At 46.8% G+C, this 27,834-nt stretch overlaps 1 protein-coding gene across 13 annotated transcripts in view; it reads left to right on the top strand.

Annotated features, from left to right (window-relative positions):
- LOC125748508 (plectin-like) overlaps nucleotides 1-27,834 on the top strand; it is a 137,190-nt gene that overhangs the window by 45,843 nt on the left and 63,513 nt on the right. For 4 of the 13 annotated variants that reach the window (XM_049024728.1, XM_049024727.1, XM_049024726.1 and 1 more), the window contains exon 1: nucleotides 24,719-27,428. The exons of 8 other annotated variants lie outside the window; for them this stretch is intronic. In XM_049024728.1, the coding sequence (XP_048880685.1) occupies nucleotides 25,007-27,428 (2,422 nt within the window). In that variant the 5' untranslated portion in view covers nucleotides 24,719-25,006. Of the gene's footprint in view, nucleotides 1-24,718; nucleotides 27,429-27,834 lie in introns of those variants that run through there. One more of the 13 variants, XM_049024745.1, reaches the window with a different exon arrangement.

Genomic DNA, 27,834 nt, shown 5'->3' with positions numbered 1-27,834 from the left:
CTCAGGCTCCATTCACACGAATAACACAACTTGCAGTCGCGGCTGATTGCCGCATAACTGAGGGATGACCAGTCGGGAATGGAGGTGGGAGGTATTTTCGCCGGACTGCCATTAGGTGGCGCCAGGTGTTTCCTCTTTCCTTGGTCATCATCTGGACGTTTCGTCTGGCTCCAGCCCAGGTTGGAAGCCTTTGCATGTGGCTTGCCTTGTTTTAAAGGCAGTGTCCAGCCTCAGAGTAGTGTAAGTGCTCCCCAAGGGAGCTAAAATGAAAGGGCTTTATTTGTGCCAGTGCTATGCAAATGCAGTGAATTTGAGCTTCCCCACTCAGGGGGGCAGACATAAGCTTTCTCCCCCTAAATATCATCCAGACCCTCCGTGCTGTGTTCTTGGCTGCTGCTCGGTGTGGAGGCAGTATGCTCTTTCTGGGTGGTGTAATCTTGAGTTGGTTTTGTTTTCTTAAGCCGCCGTTGGCTGTGCCTTTTGTGTCTTGGCCTACTGGCCATTTCCTGTGTTCCCTTTCACGGCAGCATTGTTTGGAGTGTATCATGACAAGCCGCTGGTTTTGGAGTGGCTGGGGTGTGTGTGAGTGTGTGTGTGTGTGTGGGGGGGGGGGAACAAACGTGCTTTGGACGAAGGGTGATGGATGCGGATGTTTGCTTCCTACGCCAGTCACAATGAACGGCAGCTGAGTGAGATCGATGTGGAATCCGGCCGTCCTGCGACTGTAGAGCAGAACAAAGCAGTCGACACTGGGTCGATGCCCAGCTTCCCTTTCAGACGGTGAAACATAAACATCAGATGGAGCCGTTTATGGAGCCGTTTCAGGTTTTTTTCGCCTTGTACTGTGCCGTACTGACGATGTTCCTGAAATCGCATGTACAACAACCAAGTGGTATTTTGAAGTCTTTTTTTTTTTGCAGAAAATACTGTCCTCGTAACTGTCAGCATGCGAATATCAGCATGTGATGGAGACAAAGGAGAGGACATGCAGCCTCAGGGCCAAAGTAAATAGTGGGCAGTGTAAAGAGCCGCCGAAATGAGAACAGAACGTCCTCATTTGAGAGATTAGTGTAAGATTGCCAGTGGTGTCCAGAGGATGAAAATATATTAAATGCCCAGGTATGATAATTCTGATATTACTTGATCTCTGACAGGAGAGGCGGCTTTTAAAATCAGGCCCCTGTTAAGGAGTAGATGGTACACAGTTTATTTAAGCCTTACTTTGGAAAATGATATCTTTGAAGGTTTTCCACTGGGAAAATCATTATCAGCTTGCCAGCAGCTGCAGATTAAAGCAACGCTATTAGTTTTTTTTAACGTTCGATTGGCTCTCAGACCACAGCATGGGCTGGCGCCAGAGGTGAGGTAACCTTGTGAGCTTGGGGGGGGGGTCTCACCCCGCAGGTAAGAGTGCAAGGTCTCATAGGAAAACAACTCTCAGGATCTGAGTGTTTATAGTTCTCTTGCTCGAACCTGAACCCTTCCTGCTCTTATCACAGAAAGGTGGAGTGCTGGTTCTGAGGCTAGGGGTCTAACAATCGGAAGGTCGCTGGTTCGAATCCTGTGAATGCTGGGAGTGATTATACTTCATTGGGCCCTTGAGCAAGACCTTTAACTTGCAGATGCTCTGCTCTTGGTATGATGCTAATCTGCATCCAGCCCTCTAGCCCTGTAAGGAGGTCCTCCACTTTACAGGGTAAAGTTGGGAGTTGGTAGCAGGATTGGCACTCCAGCTACTGGGAGAAACAACTCTGCTGAGGTGTCACCTGCTGCATAGCTGAAGTCAGGTTCTCATCCCTGAGGTGGTTTGTCATGAGGTGGGTGCTGTAATCAGTGCACCTCTCTCTCTCTCTCTCTCTCTCTCTCTCTCTCTCACCACAGTCAGTCACCCCAGGACAGGTTTTTGTCCAAATTCTTCTACAGTCAACAAAGTACCATGTGACCACAAAGTACTTATACATTTCTGCAGCTAGAAATGATACAGTGTGTATTCGCTTAATTACATATTCATAAACACTCTGAAAAGCATACTGAAATAAATACAGATTGATGTTTCCTTTTCTTCAGGGATTGGTGTATAAGAGGGCTGTTTTTTGAGGGTTGTTTGAGTCGAGTTGTTTGATTGTTCATGCCCATTAATCCCCTTAATGTGTTTTCTTTTGTGCTCGTCGATTGACGTTGACTTGCATTCTGCCATTAATCATTCACCACTTCAGGCGTGGTCGCTTGCTGCACTTGTTCTGCGGTGCTACGATAATAAACTCTGCCTGCATTGTGTGGAGAGCCTCTCAGTGGTTAGCTGCCCGTCCCGCTCGCTGTACCGTGAGCGCCTGTCTGATTTTATTAGTTATATAACCAAACACGCAAGGCGTGTCAGGGTGAGAGCCCTGCTGAGAGGTGTGGCAGTTCTGCACCTCCTGCCATCGACTCCAGCTGTGACACCAGCCCTGCTGCTTTCTTCCAGCCCCTTCTGTCACCCGGTTCTGGCTGAACATGTGGGACGTGTGACGCAGATCGGTTCCTCTTCCCGTCTTCCTCTTCCTGACAACCATTGCCATCCTCCCCTCTCACCGTCACCCCTCGCATGTCCCCCCCCTCACCAGTTGACAAATACTTATCAAGGGGACCCCCAAAAGACCTCTTCCACAATTTGGTGCCCACCCAAAAATTCCCAAATGCCCACCTGGTAATGCCACTGGTTCTGGTTCTGTATCTCACCATCATCTGTCAGTCACATTCACACATGTAAATGATACCGGCGCGGTAACTGCGTGGCCATTTAAGTTTGTGTGATCCTCAGTTTGCCCTGGCGCATTTGAGGGGGGTGTTTCTCTGCATGGAAGGGACAGGGTTTCACCCTCATGGGACCGTGGAAACTTAATACCTGTTTTGTGCCTCGGGTGAGGTGAGTTTAAAGTCTCAAACACGATGCCTGGCTTTCACACGGTACGACCGGGGGCCCGTGTCGCTGTCTCGTGGGAGACCCAGTAAGGCCCACGCTTCTTCTCTCCTCCGGCTCCCGACCCGTACCAGGATCCGAGGAAGGTGGGGAAGAATCCCATTCTCTGAGACTGCCAGGCGTGACGTGTGTTGGATCAGAGAAAGAAAGAGAGAGAGAGGGAGGGAGAGAGAGGGAGACAGAGAGGCCGAGAGAGTGAGATAGGGACCAAAGCTTAGGAAAGCTTTCCCAGCAGTTCCAAAGTCCTCTTTTACCCTGGAACATGGATTACAGCTTCTCAGATAAAGGTACAGTAAGGCGACCATTAATTTGCTAAATTCAAAAGTTTGGTTGGTGGACCGTGTGCAAACCCAGCGTCTTGGGAATAGCAGCTGTGTTCTGCAGAGGGAGGGGGGCAGGTTAGGGAGCAGAACTAATGCACTACAGGTGCCTGGAATTCCGAGGCTGAGGGAGAGTGAGATGGCCGAGCAGAACACTAGCCGCTTGGGAGACTGAAAGGTGCATAACTTTAGTCGGCGGACAGGGCGGCTCTGAGGGGATGCGGAGGGGCGGAGTTTATCACGCGGTCACAGTATTTACCACACCTGTTGTCAAAAAACAATGCAGTGTTATTGAGTGCTTAAGATGTGGCGTTTTTGAAATATGCCTTTGCTTTGTACTCCTTTCAAGCTAATATTTAGATACAGTTTGAATGGAAATAGATTTATTTAATCCTCAGATACACAGTATTGACTTAAAAGCTTGGATCAGCTTATTTACATATAACTTTTGCAGTGGCTACCAAGTCTGCACTGTGAGGTTCCTGTGTGCCTCGTTTCGCGATACCGCCCCGTGTGTGACAGGCACTGGAAGCTCCGTAGCTCACTGTCACATTTCAACACCACTTGGATGGGTCTGTCCACGTAAGTGGCCAGCTGGGAGATGCATTTGTTTGCTTCTTTTGACTCAATAATTAACTGCGTGATTATAACAGGCCTTACAAACCATTCTGGATCAATCTGGCTCCACATAATGGAGGGGGAGTTGGGTAGGGTCCAGTGAAGCAGTGAGGGGTGTGCTATGAGACTGCTCCAGCAGTATGAGGGTGTACTCAAACTAGCTGATCTGTACCATGTCTGAGTACGTTTGACCCCCAAAGTCCAGTGCATTTGACTAGTGTGATCGCTCTGAACGATGCCCGGGCACAGTGCGCTTAACCATGCCCCCCCGCCCCCCCGGAGAGGCGCACCAAAGCACGGTTAGTCGGACTCAGGCACTGTATGGATGTAGTATGATCACTAACACAGAACACAGGCACCATGTGAATGATGTGACTGGCAAACGCATGCGTATAGTTAGCAATGTTTGCAGTAGTGTAATTTATAATATCACACAGCTTTGAATAACGTGGTACCACGGTACTTTATCATTACTGGTATCCCGTGCAACACTAGCCTGCAGAAACTCAGAGATATTTGGTAAAATGTGAGACTCTCATCTTATTGGTGCAGCACGGATAAATAAAAAATCACTGCATTTTATACTTGATATCTGTGTGTCATTGTACCCAAAACAATGTCAAATAAGCCACAAAATAAGGGCATCGATCATGAATTCCGGTACGCTGTACAATAGCGTTTTACTTCATATATTTTCTTCAGTATGAAAGTCGCACCGTGGTGGTGAAAGCTGGCCTGGGCCATGATCCTTAAGTGCAATGTGAGCGGGGGAGTGGGAAGGGGGGCGGGCAGTCGTACTCGGGCAACCGGGCTAAGTGTGAGTATGCAAACCCATAAAGGGCCTTTGGAAAAGGACGCAAGACCCCCTCCACCTTGAGGAAACCAAAGGCTGTGTTATGACAGTGACGTGATCTTGCCGTGTGACCACCGGAACCTGTGTGTTAGTGTGGTAGAACTTAAACACAGTATATTGTTGGCATAGTTAGGGTAGTACCAGAAACTGCCACCCATATCATGAATCAAAGTGTACTTAGTGGGTTGAGGCAGGGATTTTAGAGTAAGTACCAACCCAGGTCCGCACAGGATCGCGCTTCTCACAGTTTGCTTTTGCTGGATTGTGGCTGATTATTGGCTCAACGTTTTGCACATTTCTGTTGTTTTACACAAAATACCTTAAGATACTGCAGCAGTTAACAAGCAGTTTTGCTTTCCTGGACCATCTTACAAGCTGCGGGTGTAAAGCAAAGCAGCATTCACGTCCAGGAGCATGGCTGTAAATGTCAGCATTTTGCTGTGATCTCACTCCCGCAAAGTGCTCGTTCTCATGGTAACACAGAAGCACCTGGAAGATCAGGCTCCCAGGGAAACGACACAGTATGGCGATGTCTCAGATCTGCCGAACTTGGCAGCTGATGCTCTGTTTAATACGTCTTTTGGATCCGGCAACAGCTGATGAAGAGTTTGTTCTCGCCTGCTTGGTCTCGGTGCTTTCGGAGCATATTCTCAAGCTGTTCATTTACAAATTGGCAGCACGTTTGCAGAATGTCACTTGTCACTTGTTGGAAAGCGATGGAAAGGGTTACAGCCCTTGCTAAAGGCAAAGCTACTCAGCACAGGGCAGGTTAAACCTTCTCAAAAATGTTGGCTTGTGGAGCTTCTGTTCCTGACGCGCAGCAGCTTGGATCAAAGCGTACAGATGTTTAGCAGATTGTAGCTGCTGCTTTGTCGGTGTGGTGCTTGGCTGGGTGAGGCGGGCGTTCAAAGGGCCGTGTCTCCTGTGAGACACACAACACCTGTATCGTGTTTCACTGCTTCTCGGAGATTCCACAGCCCTTGTGCTTTACTGCCAGTTTATTGGTTCGCACAAGAGACACAGGGCCTGAAACACATAATCAGTTTCTTTGCTTCTCAGTAAAACCGTGGATTGATCTCTACCAGGGTTTCAGGTTAGTTACGGCCTTCACACATGGGGGTTACTGACAATAAGAGAGGGCAACAGTTGTTCCCAATCCCCAGAAGTTGCCCTGGTTTTTTGGTTTGAATAGTTAAAATTTTAGCTATTTAACCATCATGAAGGCTGTTTAAAGGTGGGTATTGTCCAACAGCCCCTCAGACAGGCTGTGTCTTGGCAGACTTTCGGTGATAAATTTTATTGGCTTTTTGGTGAGCTTGGCATCCCAGACCAGCCGAGGAATTCGTTGTGCTTTCGGTTCCCTGACCAGTTCCCCCACCATCATCTTATCAATTACTGGGTAATTATCTCCGCTCTTTATAATTGTGACTTTCCCTTAAATAATACTGGAGCCAGACCTCATATGTCTTTGAGTCATTTCACCGTTGGGAAGCTGAATGACGCTTTAAACCCTAACTGCACCGGGGACCGGCTGATCCCTATTTCTCAGCTGTACATCGCTTTCGATAAAAGCATCTGTTAAATCAATGCCTTTGATATTGCGTGAATTTGATATCTTGTACATGTATTTTCAAAAGTCAAAAATCATTATAAGAGCAGGATCCCCGGAGAACTATGTTCAAACAAAGAGTTTATAATTTAAAATGGGACTTCATCCCACTCCTTTGCTGTTCAGGTGTCCACCTACATGTTCATCTTGAATGTAAACTTAGGCCACATACTATGCAGACAAGGGTGAGTCTGGAGACTAGACTCGCGGTTCTGGATGTTTGAGCTTGTTTTCCTTTTGCCCTTCTCAGAAAGATAGTGAACAAAGTAAAAAATAAAATGACACCTCGTTCCAGGGTAAAATAATGTTGAACTACAAGACCCCAGGTTATATTAGAGTAAGATTGTCTTGGACGTGATCAGAAAGTCGCTTTTTCGATAAGGGGGAGATATGTAATGTTTTCACTCATATATAAAGGCTCATTGTCTGCACAAGTTGATTTATTAATGATTTTTAGTTTGATGATGCTTAAAAAATACGGTTTTGCACATCGTGAAGGTCAGATCAAGTTAAAGATGCTATATTCTTAAATCGAACTGGCAACCGCCACTGTGAGGATAATACAGAGATCACAAAGCGCCTGGCAGCTTAGTGTCACTTATTGGCAGTTTAATATGGGAAAGTATACCCGTCCGGTCACCCCAATGACGTCACCTAGTAGGAATCACAAGCGCGCTCTCTCTGCGGCAAGGCGCGCGAGCCGTGACGAACCGCGGAATCCTCACGCGGCAGTAGTCTGAGCGACCCGGGGTTCACGTGTTCATATTTTAGCCGCTTAGATTAACTAGTCAGCTGCGATCGGGCAGGACTGCTGCCGTATCCGTAAGGAGCCTTTTCTGATGGCTCACAGTTTGTTTTCACGGAAATTTACAAGTTTTCTTTCACCCAACTCCCTGATTTTTCTGCAGTTATATACGAAGCATAAGCAGTTACTATACTGTCGACAAACCCAGAATTGCCCGACACAGGACCGGTTATTCCAGTTATAACGAGAACCGCCCAGTTAGGGAATCCCTAATCTGCCCAAGATCCTTCTAGTGGGGTGTAAGGCATAACATGAAACTTCATGCCTGTCTATTTTATTTACCGCGCTGTCAGATTAAGGGGGTGGGGTAACGGGATTTTATTTGACACTCCGGATGGGCCGGTTTGACTATTTACTGCATTCTTTACTGCCTTAACTTTGTTACGGGTTATTTGTGGCTAAATGACACCATTCTGTGATATTTCCCGAAGGATTTACCAGAAGGACAGGGGTGCACAGTCAGTGTCAGTAAAATAAAGGTTCAGAAACAGCAAGCTGCAGCTTACCGATGGAATTCAGGTGTCATGGATGGCCTGGTTTACTGATGGACGATAACTTGATACATAAAGTGTCGTTTAACTTTGTTTTGGTTTCCGTTTTATTCTTTTTTAATTTAATCATTTCTCCACTAGGTGGTGCTGTTCGAAAGGAAACCGGAAATCAGTTTGCTTTAATATTTTGTTGCTTAACAGTTAGGAAGTTGTTGATATTAAGTGATATATGTTATGTTATGTCCAACTATTACTGAATCAATAAATATTTATCACCAGCCCAGTCTTTAGAAAATAACTCAAGCGCAGACCCAGAAGTGGGAAGTTCAGGTCCAGAACTTTAAGGGGGAAAATCCAGACCAAGGATTTGTTTTAAGCAACTAGCTGAGTAATCTGTGACTATTTCTCTTAATACTCAGCTGGTTGGTTGAAACAAAACCTGGTTAGTCTGGATTTGTACTCTCTGGACCTGAACTTTCCACCTCTGCACAGACCTTATAATGCAAAAAAAAACCTGTAGCCAAAAAGACCTAACCAAATACTTTACGTTTTTTGGTTTTCAGGTAAGTTCCAACCAGAACAGCTGCTGCTCAGGTTAACCAGTGGATGGTTTGAAATTCGTGGAGGATCTGAGACGGCCACTCAAACACACACACACAGGAAAGGGAAGGAGGTTGTGCAACTGTGGGCACGAGGTGGATGAGGAGCAACAGTGCTGTTGGTTCGCACGTCCGGCGGTTGTTTTGTCGGTGTCTTTTTTCACATCTGAAATTCCCTTTTCATTCTCTGCTAGTCCTGTGCAATGTAAGTATTCAAATGTCTCATTTGCAAAAAGTGCTACAAACCATTACTTGGAGCTATGCTGATGTCATCTCAGATCAGCCTTACACTGTGTTCAGTGATATCATTTTTGTGCCAAAGCGTAGTTAACTTCTATTTAATTCAGGTAAATGATGCCACCTCTTTAAAATGTGCCCATGTATTATTTATCTGAGAGCTGTCTCTTGTTGTGCAATCGACTGGTAAAAAAGCTTATGCAGGTTAAACAGGCACATGGGGCCAAGTGTTAATGTGCACTGAGGCTGTGGTTTCACTGTTCTCCTCAAACAAGCAGCCAGAAGGTCTCAGACCATGGCAGAGGCTCCTTTATAAGTGAAATAACAACAATGAAACAGTACACCAGCACCCTGTACTGGATGAATGGTTATATAAGATGGACAGATGGATGAAAAGATTAATTCTTCACAATAAAAAGAGTTCACACTGGATCCACTTACAGATAACGTGACTCACCTGCATTAACCACGCCTGAGAACACCTTCAGCAAATAGAGAAGTGGGACGGGATGACCAGGACAGCAGATGTCATGCAGATCGCAGACCTGCCCCAGACACACCCTAAACGACTCCTCTTTGCCTGATTTTTCAGGATAACACAGCATTCTGCAACTCGTCGCCGCAGTAGTTTTCATAAGCAAATTCTTACTTCTCCACCCTAACCTGCTGGCACTAATTATTTTTTTGGAAACAGAACACTTCGACAATGTTTTTTTGCAGTGCCGAGCTTCTGGCTTTATAGCAGAGAGATGTGATAAACAAGGAAAATATGGTAGAGGAATCTTATATTTATGATCGTTGATTTATGATCATCATTTGGAGGGCGATGGCCTACAGAAGGTTGTTATTGATTTATCTAAATCAGTTTGAGTTATGCCATGTCTGGATTTCATCGAGAAGTCAGTTATGAGGTGTTGGGCACGCTGATCATCTTTTCATATTCTCTCTTTGGCTTCTTTCCATACGGGCACTGCTGACTGAAGTAATGATGAGGCGAGTGAGCCAGTCCACCTCAGCATATCCATCCATGCTTTAGTTATGAATTCGGATGCGATTCCAAAGTCTGCAAGCCTCTGGTCGCAGAGGCCTTAATTGTTTTATATTTGCTACACTGAGCATGATTCCAGTCCACGTAGGTGGATGCAGAGGAACAGTTATATCTGAAACGGGGAGCCTTGTTGTTCTTAGCTGAGACTGAGGAACATATTGGTCTCTCACGCATTTCCTCGCCATAAGCTGTCTTCCTTGGCATTGTTCAGTATCTGCTCAGTTGGGCTGGGCCGGTAGCATTTTATGGCAGTCTCTGTACACAGCCATCTCTGTCTGTTTGAGCTGGCGGTCAGTCAAGATGCCATTTTCATAAGCTGCAGTTCTGTGGTTCAAAACAGGAAGTGAAATCACGGGACTCCAGATCGCAACTCTGGGAAAAGGACACATGGGTCTTGCAGATATATCCTGCCTGCACCCCCCCCCCCCCCACACACACACACACCTCACCCCTCTACTGTCAGCATGGGGCAGACAGATGCCCACCCTGAGAATCTGCCTCAGGGTGTTAGGCAGCGTTGCCCCTCACAGGTTTGAATGAGGTGAGTCACAGTCAGTACCATTTCCTTTCACCAAACTCCAGGTACCATACACTGAGTCCTGTCCTGAATTTAGACTGGTACCCCTGCAGATCCCATTCTAAAGTTTGGCTTTTGCTTGTGAGGGTGGGGTCCTGTGGTTTGCAAATTTCCTCTCCCTATGGGGTTTTGAGGCTTTTCAACAAGCTCCTGTTGTTTGGAGCCGGCTCTGGGGACTCTCTCTGTAGTGCATCCTGAGGTGGAGAGCGTGAATAGCAGCTGATTTCTAGACTCATACTAGTGGCGATTGTGGATTGGTGGAGTGTGAACATTGGGCCATGATTTGAGGTGCGTTTATCCACTCATCCATGAACAGCTGTTTACCCCCCCCATGGCCTTTCAGTGTCAAAGGCATGATTGGGGATAAAAGAGGTTTTTTTTCTTAACAGGCGGTGTGAACTCTGGGGTTTATCGAGGGGGCAGCGCTTTTCATATGAGATCTGAGCTTTAGTGTGGCTGCCAAGTTCACTGGAAACAGCGGGGGCCCCCCCACTCCATTGTGTCCAGAGATGGGTTGATTATCCAAGTGCATTCTGGGTGCTTGGTGTACTGCGGGCAAGTCTTGATTACAAGGCATTGATACATGGCTGCGAGGCATGGTTGGTCTTCGCGTTGCCGAGGTGAGGTCCTCTGTGGGTCCTGTTGACGTATGGGGCAGGTTGTGAACCCTTTCTGTAGAGTGATAAAGTTTCACACTGCTGTGACTGAACTACATCACAAATCAGTCAGAAGATAAATATGATGAGGACCAACACTGACTGTTTACTCAGCAGAAGTTGTGTGGTTAAGGATGTGGACTCCTAACCTGAGGGTCGTTGGTTCACATGCCAGGAAGGAGCCCTTCCATATTCACAAGAAAAAATGCTTAATCCACAATAAATCTCCAAGAGGAGATTGAATGCTATTCATTCCTTTGGATAAATGCTTTGGCTAGGTTACGCGATCTATCACCTGGTTTACTGGTTGACTTTCTTGTCTTGTGCTGCTGAAAAACTTACTGATGCAGGACAATACCGAGAGAAAGTAAAGAAACACAAATGGTTTCACATTAGTGAAGAAATATGACCTGATCCCTGCTTATCAGTCGACTGATATCCTAATGCACCACCCGGAAGTGCCGCTTCTGTGCACCGTAGTTTAAAGGATTTTTTTTTTCTCATCAAAGCATAGTGACAGTAAATTATTCATTCATTCCCATCAGTCAGGTGTTGCATGCTCCAGCTGGGGCAGGTAATTTCTGAAATGGGTAATGAAAGTATAAATATCGAATAGGCATGTTCAGGAAGCTGGAGGAGTACTGGCTTTCCTGTCCTTGATCTACAGATACTATACCTAAAATGCAGATTTTGCTTGGTGTTAATGCCTTAAAGGGCCCACGACTAGGCCAGACACGCTGCACTTATGCTATCATTGTAGATATGGGTGTCCAGATCATCTTGAATGATAGTCCTAGGAGATGATTTCACTAATTTCTTGTCGAACTCTGTAAGCCCTTCTGTGCCTGTGAGACTTGCTGCTTCTCACTGGTACGGGTGGGGCAGCCATGCCAGGTCCGTGCAAAAAGGCCGCAGTGTTGAGTTAGAGTTCACCACACAGTTTAATGTCACACTCGTTACATTTATTTATGTATCAGATCCTTTCATCCGAAGTGTATATTGGGGGTTAAGGATCTACTTCAGGGGCCCAATGGTGACATCACTCTGTCAGCCCTGTGATTTTAACCAGCCCACTTCTGATCGGTAACCTGCTGAGCCACACTCTGTCCCCTATATGTCCAATGAAGCAGATAATAGTGAAATTCCTGTAGTTCTAACTGCCAGAACCGGGGACCTTTAGATCTTCAGTCTAGCGCTCTCCTCACTCACCCATTATCACAGTACACTCACATTTCCTTCAAGTACCCGACCACACATACTTTTATAATCTTTAATCGTAACTATCTTTAATCTCACTAGGGGTTTGTTGAATAAGTATTCAGTTATCTCTGCTTCTCACTGCATGACTTCTCTTTTCATGCCTTCTGACATAGATATGAAAGTATTGTTTGAAGAAGTTTCACAGCGATTTGTGTCTTGCAGAGACAGAGCGTACCCTGTTTTCAACTGAGGTCATGTGTATATTACATTATGGGGTCCAAACATCCCCACATTCTGATAAAAATCTGTTATTTTGACCTTGTGGGGACATTTTTTTCTGTCCCCACAAAGGAAAACCCCGTTTTATGAAAATTTGTGAATCTGATCAAAAAAACTAAAAATGCCATAAGTCTTGTATTTTGTTTGGTTACTTTTGGGTAAAATTAGGGCTGGGTGGGGGTTACGGCTGTCAGCTGGAATTAGGGTTACGCCCATAGACATGAATGGAGAGTCCCCACAAAGATGTAGATACCTAATCTCTCTCTCTCTCTCTCTCTCTCTCTCTCGCTGAGCTCTTTGCAATTAGCCAGATGTTGCTTTAACGTTTACAATAAGCAGGGAATTATCACACATTCCATGAACAGAGTTTTAATTTTACAATTAGTGGAAAGCTGGTTTCTGAGCTACTCTCTCATGCAGTGTTGACTACGGCAGCCACTAAAGACTATTCTTCTCTAGAATAATCTATAGCTATTTTACTGACTGGTCAATTAATCTAAATGATTAATTTTCCTCTAGAAAATCCAATAGACCGTTTAATGTAAGTCTATTTTATTTTGACAACAGCAAACTATGTTATTGCAGGGTTTCAGAGAATGGACTTCCGGCACTACACTGACATTATTTTCTCCCACAAGTCGATATGCAAATTAGTGGTGCATATTAATAAGCTGCGTATTGTGATGCCCAAACGATAATAATGTGTATAAATTCGGCATATCCTTATTCAAACACTTATTCAATGGAAATTCTAAGGTAGCAGGCAGACAACTTTATGGCTGTAATAACGAGTGCATTAGCAGCTGCAAGGACAAAAGCTATTAAAAAGCTCTCTGTACTAATGGTAATTTAATAAACATGAACAGACAACACTTAGGGTGGTTTTCCTTATTCTGGTGGTCCAGAATAGCACCTGTGTGTGTTTTGTGTTCAGGTGCTCGTGCATAGAGCTGGTGAACGGGTAGTATATGCTAACTTTTCACAGTGTAAAATCATCTTTTTTTTTTGTGATTTTTTGATTATTATTCCCATAATGACATAGTGATATTAAAGGAAAAAAAAACATTTGTAATAATGAACTGAAACGTTTTAGAAATCATTTAATTAAATTTCATTAAAACAATAAAGAAGCGATGCATCGATTTAAAATACTGATCTCGTCGACGTCATCGATTACATCGACTAATCGCGGCAGCCATGCTGTGGACCCACCCCAGTGCTCTGCATGCTCTGTTGATTGATATGTCCCTCATTTTGAGAAAGGAGACCCCTTGTGGTAGATAGAGCCAGCTGAAAGCTCCGGAACTGTCAGTTACAGTACATATGGACGCAAATGCCATTCGACTGATTCATTTCACAGGCCCACAAGATAACTGAAAGCAATGACATCTGAAGTTTCCCTGAAAAACAAATCTCTTTATAGTCCCGACCTTGAAAAAAAAACTAAACTAAATGAAACTAAACCGGTCCTGTCTGCCTGCCAAGCTTTATCTTATTCAGTGTTTTCGGCAACAAAAAGCATATAGTTGAAACATTTGAACCAGATGGAAGTGTGCAAAGAGTATCTTTTGCATAACCCATTTCTTCTGACTACCACATTATTTCAGGTTTGTTAGATTTTTCACAAGCTGAAGTGTATGCGCAGGAAATACTTGTCATATAGGTATAGCCTTGTTTCAGTCCTAGTTGTGTTTGGGCACTGTTGCCAGGGGCAACAGTCATAGCTCTGACCGCAGCCCTCGGCTGGTCAGGGCATAATTTCGGTGGGTGAGTCATGTTGCCTGGGAAACTGCTGGATCCACATGGCCACACCCATCTGGGGCTTTTACCGCTGAGTCACCGGCTTCGTGGGTCTGGGTGTCGGACTAGGGAATTTCTGCTCTGCTTTCTTTTCTTGTTATACTTTTATTTTCTGTCCGTTGCCACTTGTGGCCTTCCCGTGCTAATCTTACTCTATAGTAACCCTGCAGACACCCCAGCCACTCTTCAGAGGCAGGAGTGGGCGGGGCCATCTCACATTTCAGCGAGAGTGGCAGGCCTGTGGCCGCGTGCCTTTAGGCCTTCGTGTTTGCCCCTGTCTCACTGGCACGGAATGCAGTGCAATCTGGTCGCCATCTTCTCTCCCCATAGTTATAATCCATTAGGAGCACAGTGGACAAGTGAGGCCAATCCTTCCGGACCTTAACCTCTAAATATAGATGTCTTTAGTTTGGATGTCCAGCATCTATTAAACAGATGCATCTTGTCACTATTATTATTACCATTTTTTCTATATTACTATTTTCTTCTAATATTATGTTCTATCATAAATGTTATTGGATGCTTCCAGCTACATAGTCATAATAAAATCTTAACTGAATGTTCTTAGTTCAGCATGTAACGTGACCATATATCTGCACGTTACGTGTGAGTTGTGCAGGTTATATGTTTGTGTGCCTGGGCGTGTTCATCCGTTTACTCTTTGGTGCCTCATTTTCATATGACAGATGGGACCAAAGGGCTTCTGTAGATATGCGCACATTAGTCATCAGCTTTTAATCTGATCCGAGTACTGTGAGCGTTTATTTTCCACACTTGCAGGAACATATGTGTGAGATAAGCCCTCTCTGTGAAGCTCACGGGATGTGAGTCTCCAGGCAGGACCATCCGTGTCATGGCAGCAGGTGGAGTGGTTGTTCAGGTGGGAATCACGTAACTAAAAGGCTTATTGTACTTTTGAAAAATGCCCTGAATGTAACTCGCTCCTTGCATAAATATGACCAGTGTACTCTGATTGGGGCTCGTGCCTGTGAAAACCACCGGGACAGGAAACTTGCTTTCCCTTTACCCATAATTCCACCCCTATTCCCACAATGCACTTCACCTGCTGACATGTCATTCCGAGCCAGTGGCGGGGGGATGTCTGTGCTGTGATGAAGAACACCTCGGGAGTCTGATCCACACCTCTTCAGCTCCGTGTGACTGACTCCCATCTCCAGTATTTGTTCTGATCCAGAATTATGAGGATATGAATAGGAATGTGACTATTTCACTCACTGGAATGTAGACTTTTAAATAGTAAAATGTATTGTGGAATGGTCAAGCCACAATAGCAATTAGACTGTGCGTGACAGATTAATTATATCTTATAATTAAAGGAAGTAAAAATGAATGGAGAATAACTTGTCTTGCCAGTCAGAGGTGCCCTGGCGAGTTCTTGTGAATAAAACTGGAAAATGGGGAAGTTGTGTTGAAATTATTATTGTTGTGTTGAAATTATTATTATTATTGAGTCAGTTGTTGTAGGCAGTAGTGGCCTAATGGTTAGGGAAGTGCCCTTATAGTTGAAAGATTGTTGGTTTGAATCCCGGACCAGCAAAGCACCACTAAGGTACACTGAGCAAGGCACTGCTCCCCGGGCGCTGAATTAGCTACCCGCTGGTACATCACATATGGGTTAAATGCAGAGGATACATTTTGTTGTGGTTTGTTAACACTGATCACCAAATAATTCTTCTTATTTTTTTAGTCTGACGATGCCAAATTAAAATTTTGAACACTAATCCTTCTTGTAATATTGACTCAGGCCAGTGTTTCTGCATCACAATGGTTCCCAAAAAAGCTTCACGGTGATGTTTCTATCCTGCCTGTCAGCTGGCTTGTGGCCTCCCGCACCTCGACATCCCTCCCTGGTCTCCTCTGGTCATCTTTCTGGCCACAGATGTCGCCCTTCACCTGCCCTGCACGTTTATCAGTAGCCTGGATGGCGTGGCTGCAGCCCAACAGCCCGTAGGGAGAAGATTATAAACCAGAAATGCGGGGGGGGGGGGGCAGGTGGTCAGTTAGATGGCCACACAGACAGCTAAGGCACCAAGCTGCTCCTGAAATACAACACTGCATTTTCACAAGCTGTTCCTTAGCTTACATAAAAAAAATAATGGATTTCACACCAATGCTAAGATTTGTGAATTTTCTCACCCAGGCCCCTCCCGTACCTCCCTGCCCTGCCCTTTTACCATGTTGTAGTGCTGATGTGTGGGAGTAACTGGCTGTTCTGTTGCCGCGATTCCCAAGGGAGCAGACTCAGCTCAGTGTTCCAAATGTCAGAGCACAGAGAAGCTTTTTAATGGCTTGGAGGGAGTTTAGCGTGGTGTAAATCTCACTTCATTAACTTGGACTAAGAATGGCACATTAAAAACAGGATCAGGTGGGATATCTAGGAGCACATTATGTTCAGAGAGAGTCGATGGTGCTGCTTGGGACCGGGGCCACCATTTTCCGTGCCTTTTGTCCTCCCTCATTGTCGCCGTCTCTCTCTCCCGCTCCATGGCAATGCTTGACTACCATAAATTGTCACGTGGTGAGTGTATGTCCTAGACAAGGCGCCTTGTGTGCAATCTCGGACTGGTGTTGCTGTAGCTGGGGGGGACACATGGTGGGGCAGGGGGGAGCAGAAGGGCGATTTGCTTTGGGATTTATGGGGTTCGATGATGCTGCGCATTTTCCGGCCCCAGATAAAGAAGGGGCCCCTGTTTGGTGTCTGCCCTCCTTCTTTTCTGCCCAATGGCTTACAGATGGTGGTGGGGGGGGTGGTTGGTGACCCATTCATCATTGGGGGTGGGGGACAGGAGGCGGGCCCCCTTGGGAATCCGTGGTGCAGGATTTTCGTGGTCACACAGCTTGCCGCAGAGACCCGCAAGAAGTGGCAGTGATGTCAGGCGCAGGGGCGGTGGGTGACTTCCTGGGTGACCGGTTCTGGCGTAGCAGCAGGAAAGGTAGGTGCCCTCCGCTCATCCTCGACCGGCCAAGGGAACCTGGGGAGTCAGCGGCAGGAAAACCCCCTCCCGTTTTGGATGGGATCTGCCAATTCATAAACGTATGCTGATGTGAGATTAGGAGGCTCTGTTGCTTAGTGAAACTTTAGCTTGGATCTGTCATGGAATCATACCTTTTATATACCTGCATTTCCTCTCTTTGGGAAGGAAATAAGAGCCACAGTGTCTGCAATATCAGCCCTGAAAGTGGGATTTGTCACGGAAAGTCAGATTGGAAGCAGATTCCTTCTACTTCAAGGCAGTAATTACTAATTGAATTCAGTGGTGCTCAAGTTCTGACTATTCAGCTGTCTCTCCAGCTTGGCTGGGGTTGTGCCGATATACTGCTCCCTCTGGATGGAATGGAAGACTGCATCGAATTCCCCCCTACCACAAATGAGGTCTTTTTCTCGGGTTGTTCATGGCTCAGAGATTGTGAACACAGTTTATCAAAAATCTTTCACAAGATGTTCGCTTTTCTCTGGGGGCGGTGTCGTGGCAGGACCTTCCAAAGCCTGCGTGAGTCAGTGTTCATGTTAGCATGTACTGTGCTAGCCCTAATGCTGCCTGCGGAGGTTTATAACACACAGTTTCCCATAAATCAAGTGCTTAATTTTCCTTCTGGAATCTCCTGGAAACTGGTGATTGTGGGTGAAATACTGAACATTCTCAGTAAAGAATTTGAGGAGGGTATTTTGTGCTTTCTTTTTTTTAAAAAAAATAACCACCTGTTAAGATGGGTAAAATGTTTGAGTAAACTATATATTCCATTCTTGAGCAGATTTATTGAGTATTGTAAAGCTACTGTGATTCTGGAATCTTCTGATTCCTTCCTTCCCTGTCCAGCCTGCATTGTGGTCTGGTGAAATCCCACCCACCACCTGCAGGGGGAGCCGACAGAGCCCCTGAGAGGTAGGTTACATAGAGCAGGCCAGCACAGGCTTAAAACAGGGATTAGGCCCAGATAGTGGGGATAGCAGCAAATGGACTGTGACTTCCTCCTGAATCTAGTCGATAACTGAGTTGACCATTTTGTGTCCCACACTTGCGAGTGACTTTTATATTTTTTAATTTCTTAAGACCTTCAAGTTTCCTGTCTGTATGTTTGCTGCCTGCAGGCGAGGGGCTGGAACAAGCACTCAAAAGCGGCAGGCCAGTGTGGCGGGCCAGCGTTGGCGTTGGCTCTGTCTTAACGATGCACCCCTGTGTTTGTTCTGGTCAGCACGCTCTGTACAGACCCGCCCCCCCCCCCCTGCCACACACACACAGGCACAGCCCCACCACAGCATTCAGGCTTTTCTGGCTTACTCTGTGCCTCCATGTGAGGATGTGCTATGTGCTGTGGGGTTAAACGGCTTTCCTGGGACGCATTTCTGGAATTTTGCTGTCAAACACATTTAGTGTCATGTTTAGTATAGACTGAGCAGTTTACACACACAAACACAGGGAGGGTCCCCTCTAAGGGGATCTACAGGATGCCTCTCTAATCGGAGACTCCTGTGTGAGTCACAGCCTGGTGCCTGGGAGTGTGGGGGGCGTGGGCCGGGGGGGGGGAGCTGGCTGAGCTGTGGCTCTGTGCCTGAAGCCTTCAGTCCGCCGCTCCCTTATTACGTAACTGCTGCCGTACGATTTCCTGTCTGCCGTCCGTCCCCAGGGCCTCTTTGCCAAAATGGTAGTTCAAGAGCCCGGGATCTGCCGGCTTGTGTGAACACCCACGGGAGCCCGGAGCTCACTGTCCGTAATTCCAGGGAAAAGGCGTAGCCCAGCTTTCACAATGTGTGCCGAAATCACACCCGGCGACTGAGCCGTGCCATCGCTGCTGGCCTGCTTTAAGGAGCTGACAATGTGAATTTGTTGTCTATTCAACATATAATGATTCATATAACTCCATATAATTTACCATATAACTGCTTTTAAATCTGGCTTATTGCTTTAATATATGGAAAGTACTAATTATATGTACATTATTGTACTTTTAATCCTTTCTAAATGATTCTGCCTTAGAAACTATTTTTTAAATTTAGTTCTGGGGGGGGGGGGGGTTGGGATTTACAGTTTATAGCCTTTGCCTTCTGAGCAGTTTAACATGGTTATTTTGGAGTTTGTGAAATAAACCATACACTCTGAAATTAAAACTTCCTTTAAATAATTTGACTTATAGACCCTTTGAAGCAGTGGTTCTCAAAGTCGGTCCTCGGGCCCCACTGCCCTGCTTGTTTTCCTGCTATCCCTGCCCCACACACAAGTCCCAGCTGTCTTTCAGCTTCTGATTGACTGAATACACCTGATCCAGGTAATCAGCAATGTGTAGGTCAGGGAGAGCTGGAAAACAAGCAGGGCAGTGAGGCCCGAGGACTGAGTTTAAGAACCACTGGTTAGAAGTAACAGCGCAAGACTGGAGGAAGGCTTGGTTGTCATGTGTCATGAGAACAGGTGCCGGGGAGTAACCAAGCACCCCCACAGTTGGGACCCCTATGGGGCTGGGGCTTTCCGGGTGTGCAGTGATAAGACCACCTCTCTGAGTCAGCACTTTCCTGGACCTGACAGCTGGAGAGCTCAGCTTTCAGGGAATACCGTGTTAAAGTGACTGGATTTCTTATGCATGGATACTCACATCTCTGTGTAAGGACTCACAGTGCCCCTATGTAGTTACACACTGTCCATGTGTTGAGTTAATCAGTGAGTACTCTGTGTTAGTACTTATTATGTCTGTGGAGCTTTTTGCAGTTACTCAGAATCCCCACATGTAGTTACAGTACCTGCATATAGTCACTTAGTGTCTCCATGAATACATACTCTGAGTCAGTCTGTGTATTCTGTGGATCTTTGTATTATAGCCATCTTATGCAGACACCAACGACAATATATGTAAACCGCAGTTTGTCTGAACTCCCTGCCATACCCAGTCTTGTTTGAATGCTATTTGAAAGCCAAAGTGTCAGGCTGTGTCTGCCTGTAGGTGAATGAACAGGGAAACACGATAGCTCTTCATGCCAGCAAGCAAAAATAAGGCTTGGTTAGTTGATTTTGGCGTAAATCATATTGTTCTTGTGAATCATCAAATTTATTCAGTTGCTTATTAACTTCAGTTATTAAAACTCACGTTCCTCTGTGTGAACTGTTAAGTCTTGTGCTATTGCAATAGCTTGTCTATAATTACAGATTTCTTGTGGTGAGTATTTTGTAATGCAGTCTGAGGGCTTGAGTCTTGTGACTTTTCTCTCGGCCTTCATTTATGGCAACCTGGTCCTCGGGGCAAAAACGTGGCAGGGAGCTGGGAGGGAGCAAGAACATGGACCGTCTGGGGGTCTCGGAGAACTGGATTGCGAAACACTAGTTTATAGTCATCAGTTCCCCTGGGGCGTGGCATAAGCATCATCAGATTACTGTGGGGCGTGGCATAAGCATCATCAGATTACCGTGGGGCGTGGCATAAGCATCATCAAACTACTGTGGGGCGTGGCATAAGCATCATCAAATTACTGTGGGGCGTGGCATAAGCGGCATCAGATTACCGTGGGGCGTGGCATAAGCATCATTAGATTACCGTGGGGCGTGGCATAAGCATAATCAGATTACCGTGGGCCATGGCATAAGCATCATCAAATTACTGTGGGGCGTGGCATAAACATCATCAGATTATCATGGGGCGTGGCATAAGCATCATCAGATTACCGTGGGGCGTGGCGTAAGCATCATAAAATTACTGTGGGGCATGGCATAAGCATCATCAGATTATCGTGGGGCGTGGCATAAGCATCATCAGATTACCGTGGGGCGTGGCATAAGCATCATCAAATTACTGTGGGGTGTGGCATAAGCATCATCAGATTACCGTGGGGCGAGGTTTGAGCAACCTCTTTGTGTCACAAATGACCTTCTCGTACGTGTCCTACAGCAGGTATACACATTCTGCTACAGCTGTGCTGCAGGATCTTACATGATAAAGTCAGACATTGGCCTGAGGGGGAGAACTGGGCAGTTCCAAACTTCTGTGAGCTTCAAGAGAAAAAACTAATTCTAAAGTGTCTTTCCTAAACATTAGGAGGACTGTGCAGCTTTAATACTCTGGGATTTTTGTGGGAACATGGCCTTGAATTTTTAAATATTCTTTAAAATGCCTCATGCTAAAGAGCTTGGTCTGGAGAGTCTCCAAGCCCTCAGTCGGGCATAACAGCGTCAAGAAAACACTGCTGTTTTACAACAATGGCCCGTCTGTACGTCAACACTTCTGTGTATCCTGACCCAAGAGTAAACAATACCCGTAGTGTGGAGCCTTTCATTTCTCTTTCCCTCCTGTGCTAACAATGAGAACGTAACCCACTGTGTTTTAAAGGCAGGTCGTGAACGCCTGGCATTGTCACCGATTCTTCCCACATAATTAATGCCCATCGCACTTATGTCAGCTCAATGGCGGTGTGTCTTGTTTTGATTAGGAGCGAGCTCGACTCCTCCGGCGTGCTGGACGACCGATGCCAGCGGTTGTTCTACTGTTGAAGGCAAAGTCAGTTCTGGAGGCCCTGTTCAGGAACATATTTATTCCACATTTCCAGAACGCCGGTACTTATGCAAAACATGTGTGCCAAGAACGCATCGCCCGTGGCCCGTAACGTGGGCGCAATGTGGCTCAGCTCGCAGCCGCTCGCTGATAGGCGTCATGGGCCTGTCTGCTGGTTCCTTTTATTATCGCCTTGTCTGTTTGCTTGCTGAATACTTTTTAATCTGGTGTCTTTCTTCTGTTGGTCTACCTCTTGTAAATACTTAGTCGAAAATACCTGGGCTGGGACACAAAGGGAGGATCCTGTGTTTTTTACAGCCCTGTTGGCAGCACCTGGGTAGGTGTCAGTGACAGACTTCAACTTGCGGAGAAGAGGCTGGTGCTGCCTGATCAGTTACGGTGGGTTTAGTGTCCTAGGCGCCTTCTCATTTATTTTCAGCTAATGGGCAGTTTGTGGTGACCACTGTGACCAGCTGCAACTCTGCTGAGGCAGGTCTGCTTTCATCGTGGTCTCCTGTATACTGACCCAAGGCTATAGGTGATAAGCTAGCTATGGGTTTTCTCAAGCTATACGACTTGATATTTTACTATAGGGAGAAGTTCTTAAAGGAAGTAAAAGTTCCTTTTACAACATGTGTTCAGTCACATGTGGATGCTAACCTCAATGCTATGTTCTGCTCTTGCTAACTCTGCAGGTTCTAGTTGTGGCTTGCTGAACCTTGCCAGAATGACAAATAGCTCCATTACACAACACCACCCCTCCTGGAGTTTGTGTTGAAGCAAAATAGATAAGCGTACATCCAGGAAATGCATCGGTAATTCAGTTTCGACTTGAATGATTGTGTCAGGAGTATCTTAGGCTTAGGCTTTGCGATGCCAAATATATTAAGCATGAGAGCTGGACAGATGCCAAATAGCATAGACAAACGCCGGAAAAGAATAGTAGAATAGTACAGATACCTGATATTTAAAAAGAGAGAGAGATTCCTTAGATGCAGCCCAGAAAACCTTCTTACTTTATGACTAACCTGCCTTCCGTTCTCAGTTGGGGTCAGGCCCTTGATCTGCTAGCAGGCTCTTGCATTGCCATTCTGAGCTTTCCATTTCTATGGACTGTTAGCCTAGTACCTTGGAGCAGCGAAAAAATAATTGCAGTGAAATGTAAGGCTGCGCATATCCAGGTTCATGAGCTTTACACCTCAGCCAGCATGGCAGACTACCAGCAGTATGAGGCATAGTAGTTAAGGGATAAAGATGCACATGTATCTTTATGGAAGGTTTTTTTGTGGCTATGATCTGTCATTAGTTGATACTAATACTAGTACATATTATATAATATAATATTAGTCTTTGACTGTACTGCAGTGATTGTGTGACCCTGTAGGTCTTTGACTGTGCTGAAGTGATTGTGTGACCCTGTAGGTCTTTGACTGTACTGTAGTGGTTGTTTGAGATTGTCTATGCTTCACTGTGCAGGGAGGGTTATTTGAAGGTGCTGTGCTTTGAACGTGCTGTTGACTGCGTTCTCTTGACTGAGTATAGTCATTAGGAGGTTACCACACAGGCAGCTATGCTGCTTCTCTGTTAGACTTCTCATGGTGCTCTGAAGGGCCGTGTGGTTCTGTGAGGCAACGCTTTTGGACTGAGAGCCATTCCTGACGTTCACTGCAACTTGTCAGTGTGTCACCATGCCGATCGGCTATATCGCGCACATGCATGCCCACACGCACACAAAGTGACAGATGTATAGAGGAAAAGTCACACAATCTGTGAGAGGGAAACATGAAACCACCCAGGGAATGCTGACAGATATAAGGCACGACTTTATATAGCTGGGGGCTTGCAGTTATTTCTCTTCCAAGGAGATGTGGCGTTTAAAGAGTGTTTGTCCATATTTAGTACAGGACAGTGGTGCTTACAGACTCTTGCGTCATTTAATGAGTTTTCTATCCATAACCTCACTGTTGGAATACTGACACTGAGGCACATTAAACCGAGTTGTATGACTCTTGTTTTATTATTAAGTCTGTAAGGATTAATTGTACCTCTTCTCCGCTAGTTGGCTGCCAATTCACCGAAAGTCACATTAAGAAAAGTCTTAACTGACATTTTGTGTGGAAAATGGATCACTCTGGATCGTTTGTTTATTTTAAAACATTTATGTAGATGTAGAGAATGTACAAAGATGGAAGGTGAATATCTTCAGGTGTTGGGGCCCAGGAGGCAAACTCAGTAACATACTGTACTTACTGACTTTCAAGGAAGTCAGGAGAACATCACTGTCGAGTAAAAGTCGCCCGATCACCTCCACAGGAATGATACCAAACCAGCCCTCCCATCTCGGGGCTCCCAAACTCTTTGTCCACCAAGCCTCGGGGGGAAAATTTGAGAACTGCCAAAGGTGAAGCCAAAAATACAAGAGGCGTGAGTGTCGGGCCTGGCAGTGCATTCCTGCTTTGCCCACTCCCGCTCTCCACATTATTTTAAGGCAGGTTTGCCGAGGACTGATGTCACCTGATATGAACAGTGTAAACTGTACTGGGCGTGGGCTACCCTGCCTCTGATTGCCTAGTTTGGCATTTCTAGAACAGGGGAGGTGACCCCCTTGTGTACTTTCTGTCCAGTGATTGTTGTGTGATGAGATGTAAAATGCAGAAACACATGCAGTCATCTGAGCAGTGAGTTTTCTGGAAGGCCCAGAAGTCTTCCCAGTTCTTATGCTTCAGCAAGCAGCATTCATTTCTTCAGTACAGTGTCCTGGGTGGTAGTGCACAGGCGTGTAAGGTATTTTTAGTCAGAATGCCTTTTTAGAAGCTGAGTAACAGTAGTAATGCACTGGAGGCAGAGCAGTTAAGATAAAGGCTTACTGTGCTTTCTTAGGATCCAGCCCTCACTCTTTCCCCAACCATCTCAGTTGGACCTGCCTCACCTTTGACAACATGTAGCCATTGCTGATCTTTTTCAGCTTCACTGTGGTTTAGCCACACGTGCAGAGGTGTCTCACTCGCTCTCTCGCTCTGCCGCTCGTCCATTCATTCACCCCCCCCCCTCCCATTTTGAGTTCTTTTTCCATGCCGTCTCTTCCGCGACTGAGAGAGAGGTGGGCGGGGCTGTGAGCTGGGCTGTGTGTCACTGCTGCCGCTGTAGACCAGAGCCTGCTCACTTCCAGGCTGGACTGACTGAGGACTGATTTCTGTCTCGAACAGACAGTTTTCTCTTTGTCTACGAAAAAAATCCTCTGCCGATCTTTGAAAACCAAAAGGACGAGGAACGTGAGATTAATGCGGATTGAGGTGACAGCATTTTCTCTTTCTTTTTTGTTGGACTTTGTTTAACTAACCGGAGAGCACGTGGCAGCTGGTCCCGCTGTTGGGCCCGTCTTGTAGGCAGTGAGGTCATCCAGCTCTTGTAGTGGGCGTAGCTGTTTAATTCGGCGCAGAGTAGGAGAAGGAGCAGGGATCACCATGGTAGCTGGGATGTTAATGCCGCTGGAGGACCTGAAAAAGATTTACGAGCTCCTGTTTCGCGATGGTGTCATGGTGGCCAAGAAGGACAAGTCTCCGGAGAGCCGGCACCCGGAGCTACAGGGGCGCATCACTAACCTGCAGGTAATTCGGGCTATGGGCTCACTTAAGTCCCGGGGCTACGTGAAGGAGACCTTTGCTTGGAGACACTATTACTGGTACCTCACAAACGAGGGGATCGCATACCTGCGTGAATACCTGCGGCTGCCCCCTGAGATCGTGCCTGCCTCCCTGCAGAGGGTTCGTCGCCAGGCAGCCACCTTGGAGGTGGCGCGTAGGACAGCTCGGGTCCAGACCTTGGAGGGACCCACCTCCTACGTACCTAAACCTGCCTCCCAGGTTCGTGCTGAGGGCCAAGAGATGCTGGCCGAGCGGCAGGCCTACCGGCACAAAAGGGCAGTAGCCATGGAGGAGGGGGCCCTGAGAACTGAGGGGATGGCTCGATCTCGAGGCCATCCCCTGGCTGTTGAGCCCAGGAAGCCCGGTGCATCCTGGGATTTTGGGGGCCAGAACCAGCCCTTCTCAAAGGATGGACAAGTGACTGTCAAAGAAGAGAGCGCGATGGAGAAGAGTCGGGTGAATAGAGTCTCGATGAGCAAGATGGTTCTGCCTGATGCCAAGGCCACGAAGTCTTCTACAGCAGTAACTTCTAGGGAGAAGGTCAATGCTATGGAGCAGCAGGGCCCAAAATTCACACCCATGAGAGATGGTGCACCTAAACCATTGCTCCCATCAACACTGGTGGAAACGGTGACTGTCAGACCAATGGAAGCTGCAGTGACGATGTGTACCTCAAAAGCCCCTGTGGTTAACAAGGCGGTCGAAGACGATTCTGTGAAAGCCGTCGCTGGGAACATCTCCACAAACCCAAGTCTACCTTCTGAACCTATAGCCAGTAAACCTGCCATACAGTCACCAAGGAAGGAATCTTTGACCCCTGAGGTGTTTAGTACGGTGAAGGACCAGAATGCCAGAGCAGCTTCACCAAAAATGCTGGGTGACAGTGTCACGGCCAAACCGGCACTTCCGGCAGGTACCCTTCCCGTCCCGGATGAAAAGATGAAAGACAAGGTGCGTGAGATGGCCTTGGTCACAGAAGTGACACATGAGGTTAGGAAAACACCAGGCCATGCCAAGGACGCACCACAGATGGCCTTAGAGAAGGCGCAATGGCAGGAAGTCCTCCAACCGGCTTTGGAGACCAACCAAACCAAAGAATCTGTACAGGGTGAGGATTTAACCATCACAAAGGTAATGGTTACCGGCGCCACTTTTTCCGCAGAAAGTGTCCCTGGTGAGCTAGTGCCCCCATCCTCGACAGCAATGGTGCTGCCCTCTCGCAAGTCGAAGAAGAAGAAAAAGTCAGAAAAGGCCTCTGAGGTGAAATTGACCGAGGAGACCGTGACCCCTTCTCCGGGTGACGTTACCCCTAAATCTAAGCCAACCTCGGCCCTGAAGGATCAGGCCGCCGCTCCCGTTAAGGCTGCCATTCCTGCTGGAAACTCTCTTCCCACTGAAGTCGCTGTTCCCAAGTCGGCCAGGAAGGATACAGTGCAGAAGATGGAGGCAGTGACAGTGGATCTGGGGGTTCTGCAACCTAACCTAAGCGATACCCCAGTGCAAGAAGCACTGCTCTCGAAGATGGTAGAAACTGTCCCACCAGACAGGGCTAAAGTTGTCAGAGCTAGTAAGCAACAAACAGCAGGGTCGGGTGAGACCCCTCAGTCACCCAGAGCCGAAAATGGAGTGACTGCGCAAGCCCCTGCTACAGTGGGGGAGGATGTTTCCCATCCAGGGAGCGCGAGCAGAGACGCTCGGCAGGCAATGTCAGACAGCGGCACTGCAAAGCAGAACGCAGCTGTAGCTGTGCGAGCTGATCTCTCTGCCCCAGCAGACAAAGGGAAGGCGGAGCCTGCAGAGCTGCATGCTGAAAAACCCAAGCAGGAGGTCCCAAAAACTTCTCCAGCTACAGATCCACGAGGAGCAGCGTCAGAGGCAACAAGCGCTGACAGCAGCTCTGGTGCGACACAGGCAGCATATCGGATTAGCACACACACACAGCACAGCCCTGTGACTGAGGAGCACGAGCAGCCCCTGGTCGAGAGGGACGCCCAGACTACGGATCCCACATCCCTCAGCGAGGCAGCCATGAAGAAGAAGATTGTGGTTGTGGAGGAGGTAATTGAGGAGGTGAAGCACGTTGGGTCGCCAGGAACTGAGGCACCCAATGCCTCCGGAGGTGCTGCCGACACAGGGTCCATCCCCGCCCTGCGAGCCGACGCCCCTAAGGGCAACTTGGACCACAGACCTGCCGTGTGGGTAGACGACGTGGAGGAGAAGACCTGGCCAAACTTTGTGGAAGGTTAGAGAATATCTCCACTAGGCTTTCTGTCTTCCTGTCCCACGTTTGTGATGTCACAGCCGTTGCTAAGGTTTCTCTCTGTGTTTGTGGGAGGTTCAAGGTAAACCCAGCATGGTGGCAGCATGAATAGCGTGTTTGTTTCTGCCAAGAATTGCTTGCGGTGGAATTCAAAGTGTTCTAGTCTGTTCCTGATATTTTGGCTTGAGGAGGAAAATTACTTTAAGCTTTTTCTTATATGAACATTTAGCAAGCTTGCAAATATGCTCTTTGTTTTGGAATTTTGTGTAGATGTTGTAAACACGTGGGAATTAGGAATTCTTGTCACAATTATTGTTTTTAATATGAATTTTTTTAGTTATGGCCATTTTGTGGAATCGTTAGCCATTAGCCTGCTTGCTCCTGTTGC

The sequence above is a fragment of the Brienomyrus brachyistius genome, chromosome 9 (assembly GCF_023856365.1).
Source record: "Brienomyrus brachyistius isolate T26 chromosome 9, BBRACH_0.4, whole genome shotgun sequence".
NCBI lineage: Eukaryota > Metazoa > Chordata > Actinopteri > Osteoglossiformes > Mormyridae > Brienomyrus > Brienomyrus brachyistius.
This window is presented reverse-complemented; position numbering and strand designations above follow the sequence as displayed.